The sequence below is a fragment of the Tympanuchus pallidicinctus genome, unplaced genomic scaffold (genome assembly GCF_026119805.1).
Source record: "Tympanuchus pallidicinctus isolate F22 unplaced genomic scaffold, pur_lepc_1.0 scaffold24, whole genome shotgun sequence".
In the NCBI taxonomy this organism is placed as follows: Eukaryota; Metazoa; Chordata; class Aves; order Galliformes; family Phasianidae; genus Tympanuchus; species Tympanuchus pallidicinctus.
In genome coordinates, this window is record NW_026294741.1 from 4,573,503 (window position 1) to 4,596,676 (window position 23,174).

General features: G+C 52.4%; 2 protein-coding genes across 6 annotated transcripts; both read right to left on the reverse strand.

Moving 5' to 3' along the window:
* Nucleotides 1-1,721: 1,721 nt before the first annotated feature.
* SERPINF2 (serpin family F member 2) lies at nt 1,722-10,309 on the reverse strand. Of its 3 annotated transcripts, none has more exons than XM_052688420.1 (9): nt 10,132-10,309; nt 8,039-8,102; nt 7,281-7,343; nt 5,912-6,308; nt 5,472-5,615; nt 5,083-5,286; nt 4,106-4,248; nt 3,349-3,553; nt 1,722-2,777 (listed from the first exon to the last, which is right to left on the reverse strand). In XM_052688420.1, the coding sequence occupies exons 1-9, from the start codon at nt 10,305-10,307 to the stop codon at nt 2,452-2,454; spliced, it is 1,722 nt and encodes a 573-aa protein (XP_052544380.1). In that variant the 5' UTR covers nt 10,308-10,309; the 3' UTR covers nt 1,722-2,451. The 3 variants fall into 3 exon arrangements, with proteins under 3 accessions (XP_052544380.1, XP_052544381.1, XP_052544382.1); XM_052688421.1 differs by lacking the exon at nt 10,132-10,309 and adding an exon at nt 9,175-9,310; XM_052688422.1 differs by lacking the exon at nt 10,132-10,309 and adding an exon at nt 8,559-8,582.
* Nucleotides 10,310-10,315: 6 nt separating this feature from the next.
* Nucleotides 10,316-22,582, reverse strand: WDR81 (WD repeat domain 81). Of its 3 annotated transcripts, none has more exons than XM_052688412.1 (11): nt 22,420-22,582; nt 17,822-21,397; nt 17,360-17,467; nt 17,092-17,282; nt 15,396-15,586; nt 14,995-15,160; nt 14,650-14,815; nt 13,658-14,356; nt 13,351-13,496; nt 12,969-13,148; nt 10,316-12,071 (listed from the first exon to the last, which is right to left on the reverse strand). In XM_052688412.1, exons 1-11 carry the CDS (start codon nt 22,496-22,498, stop codon nt 11,745-11,747), a joined length of 5,829 nt encoding a protein of 1,942 aa, XP_052544372.1. In that variant the 5' UTR covers nt 22,499-22,582; the 3' UTR covers nt 10,316-11,744. The 3 variants fall into 3 exon arrangements, with proteins under 3 accessions (XP_052544372.1, XP_052544374.1, XP_052544373.1); XM_052688414.1 differs by lacking the exon at nt 22,420-22,582 and adding an exon at nt 21,999-22,170; XM_052688413.1 differs by lacking the exon at nt 22,420-22,582 and adding an exon at nt 21,901-22,001.
* Between the last annotated feature and the right edge of the window lie 592 nt (nt 22,583-23,174).

Sequence of the window (23,174 nt, forward strand, 5' to 3'; positions counted from 1 at the left end):
CCTGCAGGTAGAGCAAGCATATCCCTGAAGTGGTGGATTTGTTAATCCCCTGCTTCTCATTACATAAGTATCAGTTCTGTTAAATCAATAGAAATATTTTACTGTTGGTTGTTTCGGATTCAAGAGAGCACACAATATGCTGCCTGAACAGCGGTGTGGAAGCTCTGATATTGATATGAATTTGGTTTAGTGAGAAAAACCCTGTGTAATATTAAAGATACTCAGGCTTATTTGGTATTCTCAGCCAGTGGTGCAGGTGAGTTATGGAGCAGATGCTCTGTGCTGGTCATGTTGCTTCAGAACAGAGCTCAGTCAACATGAAGGCTTAGGAAAGCAAAGTGGAAATTCCTGAGTGGAGACATTAATATTACTTTGCATTTTACAAAGTGCCTCTTCTGCAGAGTCAGTGGAGTCTTAAGGCTGGTGTAACCCATCATTTGTGCACCAAAGCACAGTCATGGGAGGCTGCTCTACTGACAAATAAGACGAAATTAATAGTTTGACAAGAATAGCTTGGAGGAGGAGGAATGGCAGAAAGAAGGAAGATAGGAAATAAAAACCAAAGCTGTTCAGGAACCTGAGAATGAGGGGGGAAAAAAATCTTACAGAAGAAAGGGCACTGGAGGGCAGAGTTGTGTAAAGGAGGGCTTGCACTTTTGCACAGGTTGCAGTGCAACAGAGTGGAATGACCTTGCATTAGGAAAGCAAGACTTACCCAAGGCATGGGATGGTATTTCTGAAGGTTCCAGATGAATCTGTATAAATAAATGAGCTGAAATGTACCCTGTGGGCTAGAGCTATGCCTTTGGAGTAGAGCTAGATTCTTGTGGGTTTTCTTGTTGGAATTATGTGGCCCCATAATTACACCCTCATTTTGAAGGGGATGTGTCATTGCATTGGTCACAGGGGTGGGCATTATCTTTAGCCATTTTTTCCTCTTTTAGACTACAAGAAATGTGTAATTGCAGCTTTGAGCCAGTACTTTTTATTCTCCAAAGTCTCCTGCGTCCCTGGAATTCATGGTTAGTGAGTCAGTCCTTCTCTTATTCCAGCAGATGGTGCAGACTATTCAGGGACGGAGGCTCCCAGAAGCATTCTGCTCCTTCCTTTGAGGGAAGACAGACTTCCCGAGTTAGGAAAACTCTGCCAGAAGGATGGCCCTTGTGCTGTGTAACTGGTACTTCACAAAAACAGAGCACCATACTTTTTATCCAGAGGCTGAGGGAGTCTGGAAGCAGAATCTGCTATGGACAACCATGGTGTTACATATAAATAACTGCAACATGGCAGGCAATGGTGAGTTGGTCTAACGTTTTCAAGTGGGAATGGCTAGCTCTGTGGGGTGGAGGGTTCCCAATAGTTCTACTTGGAAGGCTGCTGCAGTTGTGCACAGCTGCCTTAGAACAAGAAGCCAGGGAGCTGTGCCTTAATTCAAGGAATTCTGCCCATTTCGCAGAGCCAGCTCTGAACAAGTGAGTCAAGCACACTCCGCAAGTGAGCTAGCACTTATTTGACAGTCTTCACTGATTAGCAATTGTACCTCATAGCCTCCCTTATCCTCTGTGGCAAAGCATAGCAAAGAGCAGCTCCTTTGCAGGGCCCCTCCTGACGTTGTATCTTTCATGCCCAGGCTATTTTTTTCTCCTAATCTTTGCAATTATTCAAGTTGCTTGCCTGTTCCCTTTCCTTGTTGAGTCTTTCAAGGCAACACCATAAGCAAATGCATTCTGCTTTACTCTTTATTATTCTGCCAACATAAAAATTACTAAAAAATGCTTTATAAAATAAGCCTTGAAAAATCTAGCATTGCTCAAGAAACCAGAATTATTTTCCAGGAACAGGACTGGAGATAAAGGGAGCGAGTCCCTCATTGCAGACCCTCCCACAGCAGATCCTAATAGCCAAGGAGTGGGAAAAGGCAGTGTCTGAGAAGAGCTTGTGCCTGAAGTGGCTCTGACTCATCCCAGAGAAGACAACTGGTTACTAGTCCACTTGATTTAGAGGTCATTTCCTAGGTGGGTACAAACAGGCAGTTTATAGAGGAACACTGTGAGGAAGGCATGTTCACAGGAACCAAGGAAGGAAGAGCCGTATTAATATTTCTGGCTGCTATCCAAGCTGCCAGATGATAATGATGATTTCAGGCTATGCTGGACTCTAATAAGAGCTTAATGAAGACTCTAATAAGAGTCTGGGGACACAGAAATCTCCCTTCCAGGACTGAGAGGCAAAGCAAGCTTTTCAGGGTCAGCAGAGGGAAGCTCCAGCCAAGAAAAGCTCATCAGGGCTGGAATGGGATATCCCAGGACTGGTCTGTAGGGATCTGGAAAGGAAAACAAGCAAGGAATTGCCTTCTGTGGCCTCAAAGGGAGATCACCAGTGGTAGGAAGCCTCTCTTAGCTGGTCCAGAGGGTCAAGTAGCAGTCCCAGAACACAGGCTTTGCTCCTCTCTTATTTGGGCATGGGGTACTCGTTGTCATCTGTTGCATCAGGCAAGTCCTGTAGATCTTTTATCTGGGGGGCAGCATTGGGGTTAGGGTTCTTTACACTGCCTATAAAAAGTGGGATGCCCATTTCTTCTTCAAATATAATGAAGATAAAGGGCCGGTCTAAGTTGAAGGCCGACAGCGAGCGTGATACCATGACGCTGGTAGCAGCAGAGGCTTCCACCCCATCTTCTTTAAGCTCCATGGCAGATTGATGCTGTATGCTGGACACAAAGAGAGGCTCATCTGAGATCTTCTGTAGATTTGGGCTTATGAACAGCTCCTGGAGGCCTGCAGAGAAACGAGCCTAAGTTAACCTCTCCCACCAGCTCTGATTCTTGTCAAAGCTGGCTGAAGAAAGCAGTTCCCTCATCTGTTGTTACATGTTATTATTTCTTTTTAAGCAGCTTGCACAGCAAAGTGAATTCTGTTTATTCTCATGCTGGGACTCAGAGCACAGTGTTTCATTTCAGTAAGCTCTCAGTTCTAAGTTTTGTGATCTGCAATCTCTCTTGACAGTTTTTATGCTCTGGATCCATTTTGCAATTAGAAAAAAGAGATAAGTTGACACATGGCAGGAAGTTGGTCTTGGCTACGAATAGGAGAAGCTTGTAAAGATGGGAAGGAAGTGAATGCTGCCTTCTCTATAGTATCATCTCATTGAAGCAAAACATTTGGTGCTAGGCAAGCAAAGAGTAAGGAGGAGGAGAGGAATAAGGAATGTGGAGGGCTTTGATGTTATCTGGAGCAAGCTGTGAGGCACAGCTTTGGAAACAAGGATGGCAGTTTTTAGTGCTAGCGAACATATGCCACAGAGATTGATCAGATTCACTCATTCTACACAAATCCTTAGAGGCCTTACCCATGCGACTGAGAACACTGTTGAGTTCCAGGTGGAAGTCCAGTTTTATTTTGGGTATCTTCACTGTGGTGGGCACCTCTTTGGGGAAAAGCCTGCATAGTTGTCCATAAGGGAAGTTCTCCAGCACGTGAGAGGTATTCCAGGTGTACTGGTTTGGTACAATGACCACAAAACTCATGTTACCCTTAAAGGGAAACTTGGCCACCTGGAAATAAAACCAACCAGAAGAATTTATGGAAGAAGAAGGAAACACCAGAAAGTGATGCTTTGAATTCACTCTGATTTGTCTACAGAGCCAACCTAGATATAGGACAGCTGGGAAAGTGTCCATTTTCTTCTAGGGGGGGAGGTTTGGTGGAATAGCAGCATCAGATTTTAGTATTTGGCCACAGACTGGTAAGGAAGGAACATGTGTCAGGATGGAAGCTCACAGACACCATAGCCATACTTTGAGCTGCATCACGAAGGATTCCAACAGTACATTGTTTAGGGGAATTCCTTCCATTATTTCCTCATTCATTTTTAATTCAGAGCTTTAAAACTCCATTAGTTCTCACTTAGTGGGAATACCTGTTTGTTTTTTTTCCATAAACTGAAAGCAGAAATTCAACGTTCTTACTGGAAGTAAGCACAAAGGATACTTATTAAAATGTTATGTGTGCTATCCTTGCTAAGAAGTACTTGGTTTTTGGAAAGAATAGCTGGAGGCTGTGAAATAAAACAGCAAGAGGAAATTCCAGTCAAAACCTGCATGCACCTGAATGTCCTGGGACTCCAGTGTAAACCAGCTCAAGGGGTACCGCTGGGCTTTCATCATCTCAACCGAAACCACAAAATCATCATTGAGGTGGAATGTATCTGGTGCAGTGAAACTCGCATCAAACTTATTCCTCCAAAACCCTGTCAAAATTCAAGTTGAGAATCCAATGAAGTTTCCTTTTGGGGCAGGAAAACAGGACCTACGAGCTGCTTAGCTGATACCATTCCTGTTGTGAGTTCCCAGACAAAGCAGCAAGTGGCCAGGTAGGAATGCAGTGAAGGCAGTACCAAGGCTGCAAGAACCCTAGCAGCTGGAAGCCCTTATCTTCCAGAGGTATTATGGAATAACAAAAGGAACTAGGATTAATCCTGATGCCCCAGCGTGGGACTGAAGGCTGTGGAGATAAGCAATGTATGTTTAAGTGCTTTGAGAAAATGAGGAGTGTTGCCTTTGTGCTGTGTACAGTGAAACTGCTCCGAAACCAAGCAAAAACATTTGCAGATTTACCGTGGAAGTGTTTGGCCTTTGTTTTGATGCACAGCCCTCAGGAAGTTAAAAGAGGAAGATGTGCCCAACCACCATCTGTAGTCAGGAATCCAAAGAAGCTGCCTGTGAGCTGTTTGGTTGGTGCACAGTGGGTTGCACGTGACCTGGTTTGGTTAAGTTGAGCAGTGATGTGCTGCTGTCTGGGATCCTGAACCCAGGATGCAAAAATACCACAGGTTCCACCTGCTGTATTCTGGCTCTGCAGTCAAGTAACATTTTTAGCACTTGTGAAACAGTTGGGGATCGTTACTGTAAAGAAATCAAAGTAAGAGGAACAGCAGATGAACAAGAAAAGAACAAGCAGATTGACTATCAGGAAGCAATGAAAGGAGATGCCATGCAGCTACAGCGTTGGTGGGAAAAAATAGTAGATTTCTAACTATTCCTCGAGATGATCAGGCTTGAGAAGTAAGGCCTATGGAGCTCACCGTGGAAATGGATTGCATTGAGCAGCAGCATCACTGTGTCTCCAGGGAGCTGCTGTAGGAAGGTGGGTATTTGCCCGTTAGTTGCCTCCTTTACCCACTTGTTTATGGCCGTGAGGTCATCCTCACTGCTCCCAGAAAGGGTCACAGGCTTTGCCCCATAGAATTTCTCCGACTCCTCCAGGAACTTCTCTTTGACCTCAGATCCTGGCAGAGAGGAAGAATTGCATAGGAAGTCACAAGACCTTCTAAAAATGCACTCAGTAAGCCAGCCAGTGACATGCCACTGCCCAGGGGGAGCAGCCAGGGAAACAGACCTCCCCAGGATGGCACTGCACTCTGTCACCAAGTTTTGTCCTGCATCCCCATGGCTGCCCTGTGCCAGCTCTCACCTTTCTGCAGGTACAAACGTGATGCGAGGCTGAGCATGGATGCTGCCAGCCTCCTGCGAAGGCTGCTTAGCATGTGGTGGAGACAGGGCATGGATTCCAAGTGCATCGCCTCCAGCAGGTGCTTCTCTGTCTGATTTGCTGCTCCTAAAGCAAAGTGAAATCCCTGTTAGTTCATGCCTATGGAGTAGAAAACAGGGACATTAATTTGAGTGCCTCATTCTAGAGACATACAGTGTCGTGCAAGAGATTAGAGAAATGTGAAAGTAGGAGCCCTCTGAGGGCAGCTTCAATTGTAACAGTACCTAATTAAAGCTGCAAGAATGAGATTAAGTAGAAGGTGACGTATTTAATCTTTGAGCTTTGCACATTGGTTCCCAGTGCCTCCATCTGGAGGGAGGGGTGCAGGGAAGGGCAGAAACAAGTGCTGTTACAGTAAGTACCTAGTGCCAGGTTAGACAGAGCAAGGGCAATGCTGAGGGGAGACAGGATCACGTTCCCGTTGGACTCTTGCTGGACCTCTCTCAGGAGATCAGTGCTGAACCTCATCAGCCCACTTGCTAACTTCTGGCTCTTCCTCCAAGTTATGTCACAGCTTTCCTCTTCATCCTCTCCTTCCTCTTCAGAAGAGAGGGTTTTCCCAAAGGGTTCCTGTTCACGACAGCTGACAGCCCCAGCTGTGGCTTTATCTCCTGGGCTCTCATCATCCCCAGTTTCAGCTGATGTGGAGATGGAAGGTGATGTTCCATAGATCTCCCAGGTGTCTGCCAGCTTTGCATTTGGCAGGCTTGGGATGGCTCCTGGCAGAGCAGATTCTTCATCTCCATCACTTTTCAGGTTCTGGGGAGAAATGAGAAGGTTATAGCACTGGGAAAGCAGGAGTCTTACCTCCTTAATGGGTTTGACTGTATAATTAAACAGGTTGAGAAAATAACATCTCTGCTCTCACGGAGTATTTGCTTCATCTTTTAACCCTGATGCTGAGAGCACCTTGATGACTTGGGAAAACCACATCTTTTATGCCAGGAAAATGGACATGAGTGGGGGTTCCTCCTCTCCTGCCCTCAGGACCCCCTCCAGGCTGTGGGGGTAAGAGCCACCACCTGCTCAGCACCTGTCCTATGCTTCACTGTTTATAGATCCATCTTCCTCAACCTTGATTTCACCTTCTCACATATTTTGGGACTGCAGATCTGCCTCATGCACTGGTCAGCACCCTGTGCTGCTGTCACAGCCTTGATCCTTTTTGGCTCAGATCCTCCTGCAGGCATCTGTCTCTTCTTGACTCGTCTGGTTTATTCCATCCCTTTTCTCTCCAGACTCCTCATTTTCCAGTTGTCTAAGCTTTAGCCTAGAGCACTGCTGCTACTGTCCTCACTTTTGTATGCCCTTAAACACATTCTTTTTTTTTCCATCAGATCTTTCTGTTCCCACCAGTATCCGGATGACTTTCCCTTGCTGCAGGAGCGCTGCACTATCAGAACCAGGTAGCATCAGCTATGAGTCTTCCTTCTTCTCACCCTCATATCTAGCTCATTTCTTCCTCTTCCCTTATCAAAGGTGAAATAATTCACTTACCCATCCCCGTGCAGTCAAACACTGACATTTACTCCGTGTGCTGCCCAGCTGCCTCGTCTGGAGCTTCCAACACAGAGGAGCAGCAGTGCGTGAGGCAGGAAGAGAAGTGCACAAAATGGACTTTCCTATTGCACTGACACTGCTCAATTGCACTGCTTGGGCTCATCCTGGAAAACCACTGCAAGTATCACAGTGTAACAGCAAGTCCTTTGGATGGAACCAGTCATTGCTTACCTTCAGATCCACAGCTTTGTCTGAGGAGAGATGCTGTTGCTCAACAGCTTGTGCCAAAGGAAGCTGGAAAGAAAAACAAAGTCAGCTTTCAGATATTTCCTCTGAATTTCCAGAGCCAGCTGACTCTGCCTTCACTCCTAACACATTTCCCTGGGGCCAGGTCAGAAACTGGCACCAGTCTGGCTGCAGCAGTCCTGAGGTGCTATAGGAAAACAGGGGCAAGTTTAGGATGCAGAAATGGAGACTGTGGGGTCCATTGAGGGGACGTGGAAAGGAGCAGGAGCTGGGGGAGGCTGCAAGCACTGGATTTGTTTAGAAAGAGACTGGGTCAGAAGGGTACAAAATAATGTATTCTGTAGACAGTTTTGCAATCTCAGATCTGACAGGGATCCAGGTTTAAAACAGAGAGAGAGAGAGAGAGAGAGAGAGAGGAAAAAAAAAAAGCTGTTATTAAAACAATGTCCTGCTAAACTGTGAATGTCACGGTCACTACAAACAATTGAAGCCAAGTTTCCAAAGATTTTCTGCAGAAATCCACTTGGGTAATGGAGATATCCAGAGTAATCCTAGATGGGAAAACCTGAGAAAGCTTTCCCTGCTGGGGTGCAGGCTTACTCCACAGCAGAGGAGCAATCTCCTCCACCACTCAGCAGAAGCACTGGGCAGTGTTTGCCCCGCAGGCTGGAGCACAATTTCTTTGCCCTTGCCTTATGCTGGCTTGGAGAGAACCCAAGGATGGCTGGAGGGGAACAACTTACCCTTGGATGACTGTGCAGAGCAGATAGGGAGAGCAGCAACAGACCCCAGAGCAACACCATATTTCTGGAACAGAAGGACCAGCCGTGAGAGGAGTTATTTCCAGCTGCCTGGCAGCAGCAAGCTGAGCCTAGTCAGGTCTACAGGGAGAAAATTATCAACCTGGCCAAACAGGTTGGCGCAGGAGCTTGCAGAAAGCAAGAAGGAGATGAACAATGCTGCACAGAAACAACACAGGACTCCTGGGTCCAACGCCAAGGCAGCGAAATCAGAGAGGAACAGGGACCTGCACCAGAGCAGAGCTGTAACCACAGCCGGACTCTTTACATGACCCTGTGGTGCTTGGAACCTGTGCTTCTGACCCCAACACCCTCATTCATCTGGATTGCAAATGGTATTTCCCTAATCAGTCCTACACACGCTGTGCATGTGGGAGAGGACAAGAGCCTCTGCTCCTTCCCTATGCAAACTATGGAGGTGTGGGCACAGCATCGTGTTGGCTGGGAGAGAAGAGCTACTGACCTGCCTCAGCAAGTGCTGCCTGGAAGGGGCTTTGCAGGTAGAAGGCAAGAAAGACACCAGAGGGATTTACCAGCAATTAGTCCTGGAATAGAAAGTCCTCCCCTTCCCAGCACTTGCCTTCCCCCTTTGCTGGCAAACCCAGCCTCTCCCACCCCCGTGCTCCAGTTCCAGTATGGGACAGTGGGAGCTTCCAGGGCAGTCAATGAAACCCCACCCACTCCCTGGCCACAGCTTTGACCAACTACTTTTCCTGCTCAAACAGAAATAACCCATCTTCTCCTTAACTTAAACACTACATGCCAAAAACCCAGGCGTCGCCATGGCTGCTATCCACTTAACTCCTGGGGCTGCTTTTCACTCCCGGAGCAATCCCAGCTTCAACCCACAACTCACTGGGTTGGGACTGCTTGCCCAGCAGAGGCAGCAAAACTTGAGACCTTCAATTCCCCTTCACCCAAAATCCTGCTGCCACAACTCCCTCCAAACACCCCTATTCCCCCCTCCATGGTGCCAAACCTTTAACTCTCTGCCAGGTTCACTCCCTCCCTGATAAAACCACGAATGCTCATTGGAAGAGCCCCCATTTACCATCAAATTCTCCTTAGTTTCTCCTTACCTGAGGCTGTTGGTGTCCACGTTGGAGCTGGCACCTTTGTTAGCCAGACACACAGCTCTGTGTGGGGCACAGCCTCCTGCCCAGCCCAGCCCTCCTACCCGCCGACCTTCAGCACCACCTCCTATTTCAGAATTTGGCAGGCAAATATTGACTTACAGCATCCCGTTAAACATTTGTTTGGGGCAGGAGAGGGAGCCTGTGGTGTATTTGGGGATGGGGAGACACTTTATGATGCTGTCATTGCAAGGCAACGTTAACCTTGAGTTTACCAGCACTGAATCACATTTGTGCTGATGGGAAATGCCAGCTGTTCCTAGCAGCAGCTCTGCTTTCCATTGCTCCCTGTGCTGGGAATGCACCCTTTTATTCATAAGTCCAGTGCAAATCTAGGGCTTGGTATTTACTGCCACAGGGCTCTCTGGTTTTGGAATTTTCATTGCAGAAAGCCTTGGATGTTTCCTCCCTCTGGCCCAGATGCTGCAGCAAACACGAGGCTCTGTGTTCAGCAGATGCTGGGTGCCCAAGGCCCCACAGCAGCACACCCAGGCAGCATGCATAGGCATCTGAGAGCAGCTGGTGCCTTCCTAGGGCACAGCAGGAACCAAGGCCCCACAGCACTGCACTGTATAGAGGAAAAGGCTCGGGGCCAGGCAGAACTCCAGCAGGGCTGTCCAGGCGAATGTGGTTTTGTGCTGCATGCAGAAAGAACAGTAATCCCCTCCCAGCATGGGATATGGCTCTGGCCTTGTCCTCGGTGTGATCCTAAGGAGGATTTTAGCACTTGCAGTGATCCTTTTCGTGCAATGGGCTCACGGTTTCCAAACACCCCAAGCAGTGGGAAGGAATGGAAAGCACAGATCTGTGTTCTGCTACCAGAAACGACACCAGGATGTAGCACTGCAACACGGGGAGCTACTTCCCTTTGGAAAGCAGATCGTTTGCAATGGAAAATCCTACCTTACATCCATGGCATCTTCACAGCATCCCTCCTCCAGGAACACAAGCGATGCCTGAATGCAGAGCTTTAGCCTTGGGTGCCAGAGCACAGCTACAGCCACTGTGCAGCATTGCTCCTGGGCTCCCCCAGCACACCTAGCCCTGCACACAGCGTCCCCACACGCACTTCTCTGCATCTCTTTCAAAGAGTTTATTAGAAGTCAATATTTACATCTATTGCAAATGGTTAATAGGCAACACGGGACTAGGAGCTTCCCTTGGATGGGGAAGGATAGCCAGGGCCAACTGCTCACCACCACACCCCTCCCTGAAAGCACAGGGCAGCTTCCCAGCTCCCTGGCAGCTGGATGGGTGCCCCCCATTCCTCTCTCAGGACAAATCATGGCAGGCTCCTCCTCTGCTCAAGATAAGAGCTTCCCGCTCCCCTGATAACAAGAGGGATGGATGGGAAAAGGGCTGCAAGAAAAGTGAGGCAACTGCTCCTGCTGCTGGGTCGAAGAGCACTCTCCTCACCTTTGGGTCACACAGGAGTGGGAGCAGACAGTGCTGTCCCTAAGGGAAGGCCAGAGGAATGCCATTCTGGATTGTGATCTCAGGTTCTCAAACTGTGGTGGGAAGGGGTAAAATTGAGGACCTTTTTGCTGTTCTGTTTTCCCCAGAAGGCTGATCAGCACAAAGGAGAGTGGAGAGGATGAGAAAGGGAATTTCTTGAGGAACGCTGCCAATGCATAGCACACAGAGCACTCCTCAACCTGCTGATAATAACGAGATGCAGTGCAGCTGGGGTAGGAACCAGCAACAATCCATCCCCACCTTACAGCTCCAGAAGCAAAAATCCTGATAGAAGCATCCAGTTCCAGCCTTCAAGACCACCCTTCTGCAGTTCATTCCTAAATCACAGGATGAAGCAGTACAGCAGATAGGGGGTTTGTGCCTTGGCTGACTTGCATTCCTGCCTTTGCTCTGGAGCCAGTAAGGCAACAAAAGAGCTCTAGTTAACCTCTCCTCCTCCTATGCAGGCTCTCACTCAGACAGCAGAGCCTAAAGTTAACAGAGTGGATCCTCTGGGCTTTGATCCCACACGTGGCAGAGGGGATGTGCCCAGCAGCACGCAGCTCCAAAGGAGGCAGTGCCCACTAATGCTGTCCTTGCAGGACTACTCAGTGGTTCAGGAGCAGAGTGTGAAGGGTAAGTGCAGATGGCAGTAGCTATACATTTCTATTTGTGTTGAGGGCAACCTCTTACCCCTTAACGGAAGGGAGGGGGAAGCCCATGGTCCACGTTTCTCTGGAGGGCAGCTCACAGTGCCCTGGGGATCAGGCACACACGGTACGGAAAGCTCCAGACCTCTCTGCAGGGGTGACAGTGACCTACAATGCCCAGTATTTCTCCCAGCAGCAGTGGAGGTTTCTCAGTTATGGCTTTCTTTTTTTTTCTTTAAGATAGAGAAAGAGGTTAGGGATACTTAACCGAGTGCTCACTAACAAGTGCACCTCCCTCCTGCATCCTCCGTTCAGAAACACCTAACTCTGGCTCTTCTATCAGCAACACTGCTGGCTTTCAGCTCTACTACCAAAGCTGTGGGACAGCCACAAGCTTCTGGGCTGGGGTTGCTATGCCAGGAGGCGTATCACACCATTGTCTGAGCCCAGCAGGAGGTGGCATTTCATGGGCAGCACTGCCAGGCTGGTCAGAGTCCCCCGGAAATTCTCTGAGCTCAGCTTGGTTGTGCTGATGGGCAGAGCTGAGGACTCCAGCATGGAGTAGACACCAATCTTGTTGGCCACGGTGCCAGTCACCACTTCATTGCCGTAGAGGTCAAATGCATGGATGGGTTCGGATGCAGATTTGTAGTGGTGCAGTGGTTTCTGCTCCAGTTCCTTCCAGACGGTCATGGAATGATCTGAAGAAGAGCTGATGAGCACGTTGCCCTCTGCGGCCTGTAGGAGAAGGAGAGACACTTAATCAACGTTCTTACAGTAAAAACCCCTAAGCTCACCCTGGACATGAGATAAGCAGGTAGCTGCCAATAGTCCAGCAGTCCCCAGTGCAATCCTCTAGGACAGCCCCAGCCATTTCCAAGCAGCTGGCTTGTACTAAACAGCATTAACAAGGCATGCAGGTGGACACCACAAACTACAGGACTCTGGTTGCTGTTCACCTCCTCCAGCACTATTCAAAGTGTTCAGGAGATGGGCTGCAGCTTTTCTCAACAAGTTGCTGATATTCCTCTGATTTTATCACCTGTTACTACCGCAGCAGGTAGAGATTATTGCATGGCATCCCTCTCCATTAAGCCACCTGCCATGTTATTTTCCTCCTCATGGACAAGGAACCTGGGAGCTAAGCAGAAAACACTGCTGAAGACAGAAGCCTGGCATGCTTATTAGCAGAGCTAGTGAGAGAGTAAACAACCCACTCCGCTGAACTTTGTTTAAACTGCACTGGGTCGAGGACACGAGCCCAAACCACTGCTCCCCGAGTGGGTAAATATGGACAAGAGTTATTCATTAGAGTGATGCTCCCCACAGGGAGCTGACAGCCCCAAGGAGAAAGCCTCCACCAGGACACGTGGCTACTCCCTGCCCGTGCTGCAGACCTGCAGATGCTTGGGAGGGCTTTCTCTGTCCAGCACAGGTTGCACCGAGAGCATCTGCTCATAGCATGAGCCACGGGGCATGAGAGCCTGAGCAGACACTTAGAGACACAGCAAAGAATGGAGGAAAGCCCTGAGCTCCACAGGATGGACCGATAAGCTCTGCCAAGCAGCACATGTCAGAAGGATCAGCAAGGCCCAGGAAGCAGCCCCCCGCCCCGATCCCTGCTGAACCACTCACCTTGATCTGCAGGATGTCTCCCTCGTGGGCAGGCCAGCCCCGCATGATGAGTCCCGTCCTGGTGTCCAGCAGCACGATGAAACCAGAAGAGAAGCCAGCCATAACGCTGCGCCCGCTGGGGCTGACAGCCAAGCAGCGGATCAGCCCAGCATTCACCCCGCTGGCCAAGCGAAACTCATGCTGCAAGACAGAGAGAGAATCCAGCTACCAGTGGGCTGAAATCTTAGGGGATCCAGCACTTATAAGATATAAGACTCTAGGGCACAGCAGGCTTTCATGGAGCCATCACATCTGGCTTTGGATCAGCCACAATTGTATTATTAAGCACACAAATGCCACAGGGGAGCCCGAAGGAATGTGGCTTGCAAAACAGCCTCCATACCTGTAATCCTGGCTTCCTGTGGTCAATGAAACGCAGCACAGAGTCTGCACTGGCCACAGAAATGCTGTGATAAGGAGGTGGCATGGTGGTCACAGCTGTGATGGGGGCTTTGCTATCTAACTCATCAAAAGTCCGGATAAGTTTGCCTGTGAATACACGAGAAAGATGATAAGAGCTGTAAATGTATGGAGAAGCAATATGGCAGATCTCCAGTCCCTACAGTGGGGAGCCATCAGAATTAAGGCCCCCCCGTCTACAAGGACTGGACCAGTTCACTCTAGGCTGCCCTTTCCCTTTCCCTGCTTACCTGTGAACTGGTCCCAGATGTGCACAGTCCCATCACAGCTCACTACGTGCTGCGATGCCTCCAGCTGGCTCACGTAGAAAACAGACTTCTTGTGTTCAGAGTAGGTGAACCGTGGTGGCACCTCGCTGGTACCGTCCCCATAGTTGTACAAGGGCCAAAGGCGGACAGTTTTGTCCTTGCTGCCACTAAGAAAGAAATCCTCACTGCTGAGTGGTGCCACGCACTTGATGGCCCCCGAATGCCCTGAGAAACTCTGCAGCTTGATCTGATGGAAGTGGAAGCGGGGGTCATGCTGGCTCACCCCAATCTCGTACTGCCAATACGCCAGCCAGTTCCCACACAGCATGTGGGTGCTGCGAGGAAGGTCATGCTTCAGGGTGTTTTCCTCACTGGATGCGCTGGGAATGAAGCCATCAGTGCCAGCACTGAGGTGAAGTAAGCCCAGGCCCTTGCGCTGTGTGTCCACAGGAACTTGGATGCGGTTCCCTACCAGCACGCTCCCAAAAGTACCAGAGTGACTGTCCTCCTGGGGGCTGGAGAACGCTTCTGTCCCTCGCATATCTTGGTCTGAGCCTGCCATGCTCGGTGCTTGCTCTAGGCCAACCACCTGCAGGTTCTTTGGGTTCACGTTCTCCAGGTAGAGACCGGCCAACTTCTCAACCAGCGAGTGGTTGGGCACAACCGTCCGGATCACATCACCTGAAAAAGAGATAAAATAGCTCCCAGGGAAGGAATCTCCTCATCATCCCACAACAGAACAATGGTCAGCACGTGGCCATTGAATACAACTTCCCACCAAGCCAGCCACACGCTGCTCCCAGCCAAAGCAGCCTGAACTCCCAGTGGGCTTCCTGACTCCACAAGCAGACCAAACCACCATGCAGAAGCTGTGGGTTTCCCCAGCCAACTTACACCCTTTGACTTCCCAAGTTCAGGTCAAGCATGAGCGCACAGAACAAGGAGCTCTAAGAAAGAGGGTAGCCAAGCCATACCTAGCAAGCAAGAGAAGGGGATGTAGGTGATGTAGGCCATCTCAGGGTTAAACACCTTCTGTAACTCCATCAGCACTGCCGGATCCAGAGCCAGCAGCTTCCCTTCCTTGAGGGGCACCTCCATCACCGGCACCTCGCAGCCGCTCAGCGACTCCACTGTCAATCCCTGGTCAGGAGAAAACAGGAATATTCCCAAGATCAGATGCTCAAACCACATCATTACACAAGCACAGCCTGGGCTGGGCATTGCTGATACCAATGCTGGTGTATGCAGCAGGTATGCCCACCACATTTCTGCGGCCGTGTGCTGGGATGTGGCAGGAGCACCCTGTGCATCTCACTGACCTGGTCCTGCAGCTCCTGCAGCAGTGAGAACGCTCCAAAGAAGTTTCTCACCGTGTCACTCAAGTGCTGCTGCACCATCTCCTGCCCGATCCGCAGGCAGATCAAGGCAATTAGGCTGATTGTCTTAACGCACAGGACAACACGGGCCTGGGCACCACTGGGGAAACTGAAGACAACATCCATTACCAGCTTGCTATACACATATCCATTACCAGCTTGCCCTACACACATCCCTTTTTCCCTCCTCTGCCTCCTGCTTTGTGTTTCCTGGCATTATCAGAAGGTCTTGAGCAGCACAGGCTCTACAAATGAACCATATCCCAGAGCAAGGACACGCTCATCTGGGTGCAAGCAAACTTGTGCAAAGTGGGGCTGAAGGCACAGCCAAGTGCAGCACTCACCCGACAGACAGGGAGGTGAGGAAGCCCAGGACAGGGAGCAGCACCTCCTGGCTGATCTTGGGGAGAATATCCATGAGTGTGGTGTCTGACAGACACACCACGATCTTCTGTGTCAGTGTCACAGCAGCCAGCAGCCCTGCCTCCTTACGGCTGTTCAGCCGGCCGCCGCTGGACCCACCACCAGGTGCAACCTGCAAAACAAGTTCCAGGATCATCTGAGCTCAGACTCAAAATCCAGCATGGCAGTGGTAATGGGAGAGGAACCCAAGGAAGCAACTCAAGGCTTGCACTCAAAGGATGAGCCCGAACCGATGGATGGATGTCAGGACAAAAGAAGGAGCGTGGAGAGAGCTGAATTACAGATCACATGCACAATCTGGGGGAGTCTCTCTGCAGGCTGTTCCTGCAGTTGAGAAATTCATAGACAATCCTGGACCAGCCCAGAGCACCACCACCAGCCTGGACAACACAGGAACAGAGCAAACCTATGACACATGAGTGCCTCGCTGCAAGAATGAATGCCTTCATCGCGTGCTACGGTAACCCTGACGCACAGATTGCTGAGGAACAGTCCTTGCATGAAATATCCAAGGCAAAGTCTGGGCAAACGTACCAAACTTCTGGAAATCCAGGTGCTAAGAACTTTGTGAGCCAGGAGCACATTCTTTTCCTTGGTTGAGATCCACCACTGATGACAGCGATGCCCAACAGTTCACAATATCAGACCAGAACATTTGTCTGCGTTGTCCTCATCCCTAACTCCTCAACAAACCAAACACCCAAGAAAAGAGTGCCAATAACAAAAGCCACAAACAACTCCCCATTTCCTCTCTATTTCTTGTACACCTGCCATCTTCCAGCTCATCACAGAGGCTCTTCCCCTCGCAAAATATCCACTCTGCCAAATGCTCCAAGAAGGACTGGCTTTATCCTATCTGCGATCCTCCAGCTTCATCGCTCTCGTCTCAGGTTGCCAAATGCTATTCACAGGAGCATTAACCCCCCATCACCCCCAAGCAACAACTTGAGTAAAGCAAAGCACAACAGCTGCAGCTACCATTGCAACTGGGTGGAGAGGGATCCTGCTGAAAAAATAAATGGGATTTTTTCCCCCACCCCATCAAAAGTCTCCCCTTCCACACTGGAAAAACTGACAGTGCTTTTTTTTGTTTTCTTTAAACGAACAGCTGTGGCCTTTTTCCTTCGAAGTTTTAAATGATCAAAAAGCTATTGAAGTGTGTTGGGTTTTTTTTTTTCCCCCCACATTTAAACAAGCGTCAGCAACCAAAGCGTTTGCAATCGCTAAAAAGGAGCAATGCAAAAAAAAAAAACAACAAAAAAAAGCCTGTTAAAAACACTCAAAAAAATTTTTTAATGAAAAATCAGTTTGTTTTTCAACCAGCTGCATTGCACACATTTTCTTCTCGCTATTCAGCAAAGAATTTCAAGCTGAAAAAATTGTAAACCTTGCCAGTATTTTTTCTTTTTTTTTTAAATACAGTTGAAAACCCTCCTTTAACCTCTCCCAGCCTGTCCCATCTACCCACATCTAACCCTGCTTGCTCCAGCAGCCTGAGCTGCTCTGACTGCCCACGGTCACCAGCCCACCCCACGCCAGCTGCCCTGCAAAGCACAGTTTTTCTCCAGGATCACACATGCCAACGGGCACAGAAAGAGGAGAAGAGCTCACACTAACCAGGTAACTGATGTAGGGCAGGTACTGGTAGGTGAGGACGGGCTCTCCATACAGGTATGCCACGTGCAGAAGACAAGCCAGCACCGGCTTGGACACCTGATCTCCCAGCACCGGGCGCTTTTGGTAGATGTTCCCTGTGCTCAGGGGGCCGTTCTCATCGTTGCTGGGTACAAACTGCTGCCTGGTGGGGCCTGCAAGGAGTCAACAGCAAGAGCTGAAGCAGCAGCCAGGAGGCACCCAGCACAGCCACCCCAGGAGCAGACATTACCGACGTAGCAGGACGTGAGCAGACGGAGCAGGTTCCTGGCGATGAAGCGGGATGTGACAGTGGGGCCCAGCTTGGCCGAGAGCCACCTCACCATCTTACAGGCTGTGTCTGCAAAACAAAACCAGTCGCAAGGACAACAGCCTGGCACGGTGCAGATTAGCTGCTGCCCGCTGCTTCCCAGACCCTGCCTGCCCCGCGGGCAGCTCGCTGGGTCTCTGCTTTGTTGGCAAACTGAAGACAGCTGTGCTCTCACCCTACAGCAGCCCTGCAGCCATGTAAAGCCTGCACTCTTTACTGAGGATTGGACCTTTTATGCTGGTTTCACTGCTGTCCCCAAGATGGGACTCTATAGACACCCCCCCAAACCTGGATCCACTTCTTCCCCCACATGTCTGGCTCTTCACTTTTCCCAGTCCTCTTTACCACACCCAGCAGAAAAGCAAAACACTCGCAGGGCCTTACCCAGGAGTATTGTCTGCTCTTTGTCATCCAAGTGATCTGGCAGTTCCTCTCCCTCTCCATCCTCTGGCTCACTGCCGTCATCAGCCATGCTGACGTCCACAGAGGTGCCAGCATCCACCGAGACACCAACATCCACGGCCCCTGCCTGCTCTGCGTCAGCCCCAGTGTCACCGTGCTCCTCTTCTTCATGCTCCTCTTCCTCCTCCTCCGAATCCTCACTCTGTTTCAGGTCCTGGCTGCTGTCCACTGACTTCAGGCTGCTCTTGTCCTTCTGTGAGTCCCCGTCTGCAGGTCTGTCCTCTCCCAGCGACACCTCGCTAGCACTGCTTTTATCACTCAGTCGCCCCAGGCTGAGCGACTCCTGCTCCTGGGGCTGCAGGGACTCCCCGACGTAGAGACCACTCTGGAAGTCCTCGCTCTCAGGCAGGTAGGCCTGGTCGTGGAAGCTGACCCCGGAGGTATAATCAAGAAGGTCAAGTGCGGCGGAGCTGTGCTCCACATCCATTTTGATCTCCTCCCCGAACACGCACGACATGGGGCTGCCCCCTCCGCTTTCATCATCTTCAGCCGCACCGAGGAGGGATTTGCTCTCCTCCCGTGAGCTCTCGATGCCAACAAGAATCTGCAGGATGTGGGGCAGCAGGTTCAGGATGAAGGACTGCAGCCCCAGGCGCACGATGAGCTGGGCCACAAAGCAGTCCGTGTACAGGTAGAACCGGCCGTGTCGGGAGCAGGGGGTCTCATAGGCTCCGATCAATGGCTTCAGGAGGTATTTGTTGGCATTCTTTGGACCTAGGGATTTAGCTATAGGTTCAAAGAGATACCAAGCCGCGTAGACAGCGGTGTTCTCCTCAGACATCAGAGATAATATGAAGGGCAGAAGAATCTCCAAGCCTTCAGGAGTGATTTCAGAAAGAATCCCTTCCAGCTGCTGCCACAGCTGGAAAACAAGCTCCCGGCCCTGACCTTCATCTTCTATCTTCTTCGCCTGATAGGTGAAAATGAATTTGTGCAGAGCTGGGAAGTATGTGGGGAAGGGAACGATAGAACTGAAGGGACTGAGGAGCTGCGTGGGACAAGGTGGGGGGAGGCCCTGGGAAATGGGTTTGTATTCAAACAGCTGTACAGTGTCCTTGCCCAACCTGGTCTTTAGAAGCTTCTCCACCGGCACGCTGAGCTGCAGCAGGATGTGCAGCACATGCTGCAGAGGGGCTGGGATCTCCTTGGGGTGGTAGCGGCACAGGTTACGCACCATCAGGAACCGCTCCAGCAGGGACGCGTCAGGCTTTGAAGGACGGATCCTCGGTGCAAAGATTATTTCAGCAATCAGAATACCCAGTGCTTGCATATCCCTCTGGAAGAGGTCAGAGAGACCCAGCAGGGGCTCTTCCCCAGGCTGCTCCATCAGCTGCATATCGCTGCTCAAGCCTTTAACCAGGAAATTGTCCAGTTTCTCCAGTTCTTCCAAGGCCTGGAGCGGATTGAAGCCTTCAGGGAGCGCGATCTTCATGTCATCCCTGTCTGCCTGATCTGCAGCACCCGCCTTGCTCCGACGGAGGGGTCGGGCACCCGAGGCTTTACCTTCAGTGGGATAAACAGGGATGACGGAGGGCTGTGCTGAAGAGCTGCTGGGCTGATCAGGAGCTCTGCTACTCACAGAAATGGAATCCAGTGCTTCCGTGCCTTGCTCTAAATCATCTTCACCAGCAATGGGTTTCTCCCCAGACCAAGTGGTTTCAGTAGGAGTAGCCTCCAGGACCAGCCCATTAACTGCATCAGTCACGGGGCACTGGATGTCCTCCAAAATCACAGTCTCTTTGATATTCTGGAGGAGAGGCCGAGCAATGGCAGGAGCTTCAGCAGGAGTGTAGGCAGGTCCCACCATGCGCCTGGGATGCGGCTGGTCAAAGAGCTGCACAACCCCATAAGTCGTCAGATGCGTGTGGTTGTCTACCAGATGGAGGCAGACATTCTTCTCCTTGACAGCATCCTTCCCTTGCAGCTTGTACCCGAAAGTGAGATCGATCCAGTGATGGAGGTCCTGAGATACTTCCCGACTCTCGAGCAGCATGCGGTGGACTTCGATGAACTCCTCGTAGGAGCTGCACCACGACGGCACGTCCAGGTCAGGCATGTCAGGATGGATGGATCTGAAGATGGATGGGTCTGTATAGAACTCTGGGATACACTCATCTGGGGTCCAGCTCTGCATGCGTTCCATGCTAGCTGGATACTCATTGGGCTCCCACTGGGATCTCACATGACAGCACAGCACTGACTTGGGTGTCCTGCGAGCTGTGTACACGTAGTAGGTGATATCCGAAAGGACATCAGAGATGTGGTGGGGGACATGGAGCTGCTCCCCACTTGACCCACCAGCAACAAACGCTTGCTTGGTCATCTCATAGGTGAAATCCAGTTGCTTGTCTCCCTTATTGAGACGAAATTTGGATTTCCTGAGGTCCCTGAATTTGCCATTTTTGGTTGTGAAGTCCACCACCCATGGAAGAACCGGGTGATAATTGGGGTCTCCCATTCTCCTCCCAGCCAAACTGTTCAAACGCATAAGGTAGTCAAAGTTGCTGACCCGGCCATGCACCCACTGCAGCACCAGGTCCCGCAGCTCCTGCTGGCAGGTGGAGCACCTCGCCGTGTCCCCTCGCATCCCAGCACCGCTTTGCTCATTCACTCGTTCCAGATTGGCTTCTGCATTTGTTTCCTCCTTCCTGGGACCTTCATACTCCCTGAAGTTGACCCGGAGCCGGCTGCAGAGTTTCTCATCCACAGCCACGTCGCGAAGGGAGAATGCCCCGCAAGCCAGCCCTGCCTGGTGACATGCCCTCATGGCCTGCAGCACGTGAAAGAGCAAGAAGAGGATTTTGGCATGGCTGTTGGTGAGCTTCGCTGGGCTGAAAGTCACAATGTCATGCAAGCAGTACTGGACGTAGGGATAGATAACATAGAGCATCTCAGCCGACTCCAGCAGAGCTTCTGCTTGCAGCACATTGGGGCAGGAGGAGGGCACAGAGGATACCGCCTTGGCCGGGGAAGCACAAGGCACGCTTCTGCCCACCTGGAGGATGGGACAGCCGTACGCTTTCTGCAGGGCCGCTCGGAGCGCATCCAACACCGGCACGGCGGGCGGTGCGTGAGCGTGCCGGTAGGGCCGCACGTAGAGGCAGTGAGCCCGGCCCCACAGGTTGCGGTAATTCTGCGATGCCACGCGCTGCATGAAGCCGTGCAGGGTCTCGGCGCTGCCGCCCCGCGGGTCCGCAGCAGGCGGCACACGGAGGGGCCGCATCAGCCGTTCCTTGCGCAACCCGTGGATCTCCACCCGGGTCCATCCTGCCGGCAGCTTCTGCACGGAGCGCTGCAGGAACGTCCTCACTTCCACCTCGCTCAGCCCCTCCGGACGTGGGCAGAGAGCGGGCAGCGCCCGGCGTTCCCGCAGGTTGGCCAACCATTTGTGTGGGACCAGAGCGGTGACGTGGGTGCCTTCGGAGGCGGCTGCCAGCTGCCAGCGGTCGATGCTCAGGTCCTTCTCCACGCTGCGCAGGAGGGCATCCATGGTGGCTCCTGAAGAGGGGAAGCCCAAAAAAACCACAGGGGGGGGTAAGCGGAGGATTGCATCACCGACCCCATAAAACCCCAAATTTCACTCTGGAAAGGGGAAATTCCCATCCCACCCAAACGCTGTGTTGTTAGAAGGGGGTCAGGAGGGGATGGGGACGCTACAGGGCTTTGGCAGCATTAACAGTGGTGGATGGGGCGGGCAGGGGAGGCTCAGATGGAGATCAGGAGAGGATGAGCAAACCACAGGACCTTGGCAGCATTAGGGTGGTGGACAGGATGCCGGGGAGGCTCTCGCTGCCCTCCTGCCCCCTACAAGTGGCCCAAAGCACCGTATCTGGGGGATTTGGGAAGGGACGCAGAGGAGACACAGCAGACACCGAAGGAGCCCCCTGGGGAAAGGGCCCACGGGGAGAGGCAGCCGCATGCCGGAGCCGGGCACAAAGCCGCTCCCGGAGCTCCTCCGCATCTCCGGGCTCCGCCGCCGCCGGGGAGTCCCGCACCGTTACCTGGCAGCGGCCCCGCGGCCATGTTGGTCAGGTGACGGCAATCACATGCGGCCGCCACCGCACCATGTGCCCGCCCGTACCCCCCGCACGCCCCGTACCGGGCTCGGCTCAGGAGCACGGAAACAGCCCCGGGGGGAGCCCCGCTCGGGGCCGGGCGCGGGGCCGGGCTCCCTCCAGCGGTCACCGCCTGCGGAGCCGCCGCCGTCGGTGGGGGGGAGCGGGGCCGGGGCGCGGTGCCCGTACATGGGCAGAGCGGCGGGGCCCCGCGCGGCGGCTGAGGTCACGGTGACGTCAGAGCGCCGCGAGCCGTCAGCTGGAGCGGGGAGAGGCGCGCCGGCGGGCAGCGGCCTTAAAGGGGGCGCGCAGGGGGGAGGCGGCGGGTGGACCCCACCGGCGGCAGGTGAGTGCGGGGCGGCCCCGAGCCCCCTGCCCTGAGGTCCGTGCCCCGAACACCGCCGGGGGGAACGCTGCGGAGCTGGTTCTGACCGGGTGCTGCGTGGCCCCGATCCTAGTCCTCACCCTTATCTCCGGGGTGCCCCCGGGTTGGACACGTTCCAGCAGCCCGCTCCCTCCGGGTGTTCGAGGCTGCTAAAGGCATCCGACAGCCGGCATCAGCCCTAGCTTTTCCCCGCGCGGCCCCTTTAAGGCCGCGAGAGGTTCCCGCCGCATGTCGCGCGTGGGAGTCACGTGGGCGGGACGTGGAAGGAGCGTATTGGCTCCCCACCCCCCTTCCATTGCAATCAGCTGTTACTGGGGCGAAGGGCAGGAAACTGCCTTAAAGGGGCACCGCGGCGCCGCCCGCACAGCACCCCCAGCTTCGGGGCGCGGCCCCTTTAAGGAAGTTGCCCAGTCATCGCGCGGCGCTGCCAGCCTCCGAGGTCAGGCGGGTTCCCGAAGCCCCGCCCCCCACGAGCTCCCATTGGTGTGCGGGCCGTGCGCTCACTTCTGATTGGCCGTCGACTTGGAGCAACTTCTCGGAATCGTGGCTGTGTCACCAGCGCGAGCGCTAAAAGGCGCAGGCGGTGCCGCCCCGGGAGGGAGGGGGCGGCCCAATACCAGCTCCGCACCCCGCCGGGGCCGGGTCCTTTAAGACCCCCCCCCCTCCCCGCCGCCTCCTCACCCCCTGGAAAATGCCAACTCACAGCACGCGGGGCATGCCGGGAGCGCCGCGCCGCACTACACATCCCGGCATGCCGCGCGGCGGGGAGGGGCTGTCGGTTCCCTAGGCAACCGCAGGCCAGCGCCCAGTGGAGTGGGCGGGGCGGACTGCCGAT

Coding starts and splice junctions, on each gene's coding strand:
- SERPINF2 (XM_052688420.1), bottom strand. CDS start 10,307: ATGCAGAGAAGTGCGTGTGGGGACGCTGTGTGCAGGGCTAGGTGTGCT. Junction 8,103..10,131: donor GAAGATGCCATGGATGTAAG/GTAGGATTTTCC, acceptor CTTCTGTTCCAG/AAATATGGTGTTGCTCTGGG. Junction 6,309..7,280: donor ACAAAGCTGTGGATCTGAAG/GTAAGCAATGAC, acceptor ATTTCTCCCCAG/AACCTGAAAAGTGATGGAGA.
- WDR81 (XM_052688412.1), bottom strand. CDS start 22,498: ATGCCTTTAGCAGCCTCGAACACCCGGAGGGAGCGGGCTGCTGGAACG. Junction 17,283..17,359: donor GCTCACGTCCTGCTACGTCG/GTAATGTCTGCT, acceptor GACTCCTTGCAG/GCCCCACCAGGCAGCAGTTT. Junction 14,816..14,994: donor TGCAGGAGCTGCAGGACCAG/GTCAGTGAGATG, acceptor TCTCCTGACCAG/GGATTGACAGTGGAGTCGCT.